At 44.9% G+C, this 4,247-nt stretch overlaps 1 protein-coding gene across 1 annotated transcript; it reads right to left on the bottom strand.

Annotated features, from left to right (window-relative positions):
- Window positions 1-1,535: 1,535 nt before the first annotated feature.
- Window positions 1,536-3,446, bottom strand: mrps33 (mitochondrial ribosomal protein S33). Its single transcript, XM_065021228.1, has 2 exons — window positions 3,188-3,446; window positions 1,536-2,435 (listed from the first exon to the last, which is right to left on the bottom strand). The coding sequence occupies exons 1-2, from the start codon at window positions 3,400-3,402 to the stop codon at window positions 2,330-2,332; spliced, it is 321 nt and encodes a 106-aa protein (XP_064877300.1). The 5' UTR covers window positions 3,403-3,446; the 3' UTR covers window positions 1,536-2,329.
- Window positions 3,447-4,247: the final 801 nt, after the last annotated feature.

Raw genomic sequence — 4,247 nt, forward strand, 5'->3', positions numbered from 1 at the left:
AACAGACTGGGACTAGTTTGTCAACAGTTATCATAGAAGATATCTCCTGTCAGATAAAGGACTAAATGATTAGAAATATAATGAATAGAACCGGACTCTCCATTCATATCTCCTGTCAGATAAACAGACTAAACGATTAGAAATATAATGAATAGAACCGGACTCTCCATTCATATCTCCTGTCAGATAGACTAAACGATTAGAAATATAATGAACAGAACCGGACTCTCCATTCATATCTCCTGTCAGATAAACAGACTAAACGATTAGAAATATAATGAATAGAACCGGACTCTCCATTCATATCTCCTGTCAGATAAACAGACTAAACGATTAGAAATATAATGAATAGAACCGGACTCTCCATTCATATCTCCTGTCAGATAAACAGACTAAACGATTAGAAATATAATGAATAGAACCGGACTCTCCATTCATATCTCCTGTCAGATAAACAGACTAAACGATTAGAAATATAATGAATAGAACCGGACTCTCCATTCATATCTCCTGTCAGATAAACAGACTAAACGATTAGAAATATAATGAATAGAACCGGCATCTATTCAGTTCATCCGATAAGGAGAAATACAGATCACTTTTTGAAAAACTGGGCATCAATTCATAAAGAGAACAGATCAGGTTTTTAAATGTGTTTCCTGTAGTTACACTAAGTCGCTAGTGACAACATTGTACAACACAGTATTTGCATGGCAATAAACCAGTCACAAACCGGAGAGTCACATTTCAGTAGATTTTGTTTTCAGTATTTTATTCACGACACCTGGTGTTAACTCAGAACAGATGTAAAACACCAGCTTTGTCTCAGTCAATAGGAACATACCAACATCACAGTTCTATGTACCGATGCCCTCCAGGTCTCCTTCACCCTTTCCGCTGTACAGAGACGATGAGAACAGAAAGCTGATAACAACGTGGAACATCTCGTCAAGCAACGAACAGAAATGCTTTATGTACCAAACACACAGCGGTCAAAGACTGGGTCACTTGTCAGACAGGATCTTCTGTGATGGGGACATGAAAGGATCCTCTCACATCATCAGCTGTACCAAACATCCATTCATTATGAACATCCTGAGTGGGGGGGGATCACATGTTACCGTTGTGAACACAGTTAGGGAGGCCGTTCCTCTGGTGTCCCAAAGCAAACGAGGACTGTTGTGATTCCCCCATAGGTCCTATGTGACAGGGCAAGACTGGGTTTATCCACAGGTCCTATGTGACAGGGCAAGACTGGGTTTATCCACAGGTCCTATATGACAGGGCAAGACTGGGTTTATCCACAGGTCCTATATGACAGGGCAAGGCTGGGTTTATCCACAGGTCCTATATGACAGGGCAAGACTGGGTTTATCCACAGGTCCTATATGACAGGGAAGGCTGATAGGCTGGGTTTATCCACAGGGACAGGGCAAGACTGGGTTTATCCACAGGTCCTATATGACAGGGCAAGACTGGGTTTATCCACAGGTCCTATATGACAGGGCAAGACTGGGTTTATCCACAGGTTTATGACAGGGCAAGGCTGGGTTTATCCACAGGTCCTATATGACAGGGAAAGGCTAGGTTTATCCACAGGTCCTATATGAGATGGCAAGGCTGGGTTTATCCACAGGTCCTATATGACAGGGAAAGGCTGGGTTTATCCACAGGTCCTATATGACAGGGCAAGACTGGGTTTATCCACAGGTCCTATATGACAGGGCAAGACTGGGTTTATCGACAGGTCCTATATGACAGGGCAAGGCTGGGTTTATCCACAGGTCCTATATGACAGGGCAAGACTGGGTTTATCCACAGGTCCTATATGACAGGGAAAGGCTGGGTTTATCCACAGGTCCTATATGACAGGGCAAGACTGGGTTTATCCACAGGTCCTATATGACAGGGCAAGACTGGGTTTATCCACAGGTCCTATATGACAGGGCAAGGCTGGGTTTATCCACAGGTCCTATATGACAGGGAAAGGCTAGGTTTATCCACAGGTCCTATATGAGATGGCAAGGCTGGGTTTATCCACAGGTCCTATATGACAGGGCAGGGCTGGGTTTATCCACAGGTCCTATGTGACAGGGCAAGGCTGGGTTTATCCACAGGTCCTATATGAGAGGGCAAGGCTGGGTTTATCCACAGGTCCTATATGAGAGGGCAGGGCTGGGTTTATCAACAGGTCCTATAGGACAGGGCAGGGCTGGGTTTATCCACAGGTCATATAGGACAGGGCAGGGCTGGGTTTCTCCACAGGTCCTATATGACAGGGCAGGGCTGGGTTTATCCACAGGTCCTATAGGACAGGGAAAGGAAGTGCTCATTTCTTCTTGGTGGCTCTCTTTCCTTCGCCCTTCTTGGGTTTCCCTTTGCCTCTCAGTTTCCTCAGCCGACGCATCTCCTCCTTGAAGTCCTCGTGTTCATCTCTGGTGGGGAAGCAGGGAGGAAATGGTGTTACTGATGTGAGCTAAATTAATACGACACTGAAGGAGGTGTACAGAAGAACAGAGACAAACGGGGTCTGGAACACAGAGACAAACGGGGTCTGGAACACAGAGACAAACGGGGTCTGGAACACAGAGACAAACGGGGTCTGGAACACAGAGACAAACGTGGTCTGGAACACAGAGACAAACGGGGTCTGGAACACAGAGACAAACGGGGTCTGGAACACAGAGACAAACGGGGTCTGGAACACAGAGACAAACGGGGTCTGGAACACAGAGACAAACGGGGTCTGGAACACAGAGACAAACGGGGTCTGGAACACAGAGACAAACGGGGTCTGGAACACAGAGACAAACGGGGTCTGGAACACAGAGACAAACGGGGTCTGGAACACAGAGACAAACGAGACAAACGGGGTCTGGAACACAGAGACAAACGGGGTCTGGAACACAGAGACAAACGGGGTCTGGAACACAGAGACAAACGGGGTCTGGAACACAGAGACAAACAGGGTCTGGAACACAGAGACAAACAGGGTCTGGAACACAGAGACAAACAGGGTCGAGAACACTAATTTCCTTGTCTAAAGCCTCTAGCATTGGTTCTGGCTAGAGTAGGGCTGTCAACATTACTGCACACTGTCAAACACAGACATGCCAAAACAACCCAGATCCCTTTCCCATGAATAGCCCTATGGATCTATTAAGCCCATCACCACGTCATGTACTACCTGAAGAGTCCCATGTATCGTAGCTTCTGCGTAAGGGCATAGTAGATCTTGTGTTGAGGGTACCAGTCGTACACCTCCTTTTTCTGGGCCATGGGCGGCTCCTTGAACAGCTGGACCACCTTCATGGACTTGTTGTCCGTAGGACGCGCCACATCCCCAAAGATACGTGCACTGAGACGCGCCATACGTACGGCGTAGTTGGACAGGCTGGCCATAGCTCGCTGAAAGACAAGAGGAAAGAGAAGCAGCAAACATTGGTCAAATATGTCCTAAAAAAAATATTTAAAAAAACTTCTATAGACGGATTAGCTGACAACGTCACAAAAACAAAATGACATGAGCGCTCAAATGGGGCACTTTGTTTTATAATGGGGCAGAAGTCTGTTTGGTGATTCTGGATGGTCAGATAGCTAGGAACAATGAGAAGAAGCTGGCATGTAGCTAGTTTCATCTTCTATGCTAATACGGCTAGTTTCGTCTTCGATGCTAATACGGCTAGTTTCATCTTCGATGCTAATACAGCTAGTTTCATCTTCTATGCTAATACAGCTAGTTTCATCTTCTATGCTAATACGGCTAGTTTCATCTTCTATGCTAATACGGCTAGTTTCATCTTCTATGCTAATACGGCTAGTTTCATCTTCTATGCTAATACAGCTAGTTTCATCTTCTATGCTAATACAGCTAGTTTCATCTTCTATGCTAATACAGCTAGTTTCATCTTCTATGCTAATACGGCTAGTTTCATCTTCTATGCTAATACGGCTAGTTTCATCTTCTATGCTAATACAGCTAGTTTCATCTTCTATGCTAATACAGCTAGTTTCATCTTCTATGCTAATACGGCTAGTTTCATCTTCTATGCTAATACAGCTAGTTTCATCTTCTATGCTAATACGGCTAGTTTCATCTTCTATGCTAATACGGCTAGTTTCATCTTCTATGCTAATACAGCTAGTTTCATCTTCTATGCTAATACGGCTAGTTTCATCTTCTATGCTAATATGGCTAAAATTCGCACGCTACCTTGCCAACAACGGTAATGATGTATTTGGCACAA

The sequence above is a fragment of the Oncorhynchus nerka genome, linkage group LG8 (genome assembly GCF_034236695.1).
Source record: "Oncorhynchus nerka isolate Pitt River linkage group LG8, Oner_Uvic_2.0, whole genome shotgun sequence".
NCBI lineage: Eukaryota > Metazoa > Chordata > Actinopteri > Salmoniformes > Salmonidae > Oncorhynchus > Oncorhynchus nerka.

Excerpts from the sequence above, each read along its gene's own strand:
- mrps33 (XM_065021228.1), bottom strand. The coding sequence starts at position 3,402 with ATGGCCAGCCTGTCCAACTACGCCGTACGTATGGCGCGTCTCAGTGCA. Across the intron at positions 2,436-3,187 it reads CGATACATGGGACTCTTCAG|AGATGAACACGAGGACTTCA; the intron begins GTAGTACATGAC and ends CTTCCCCACCAG.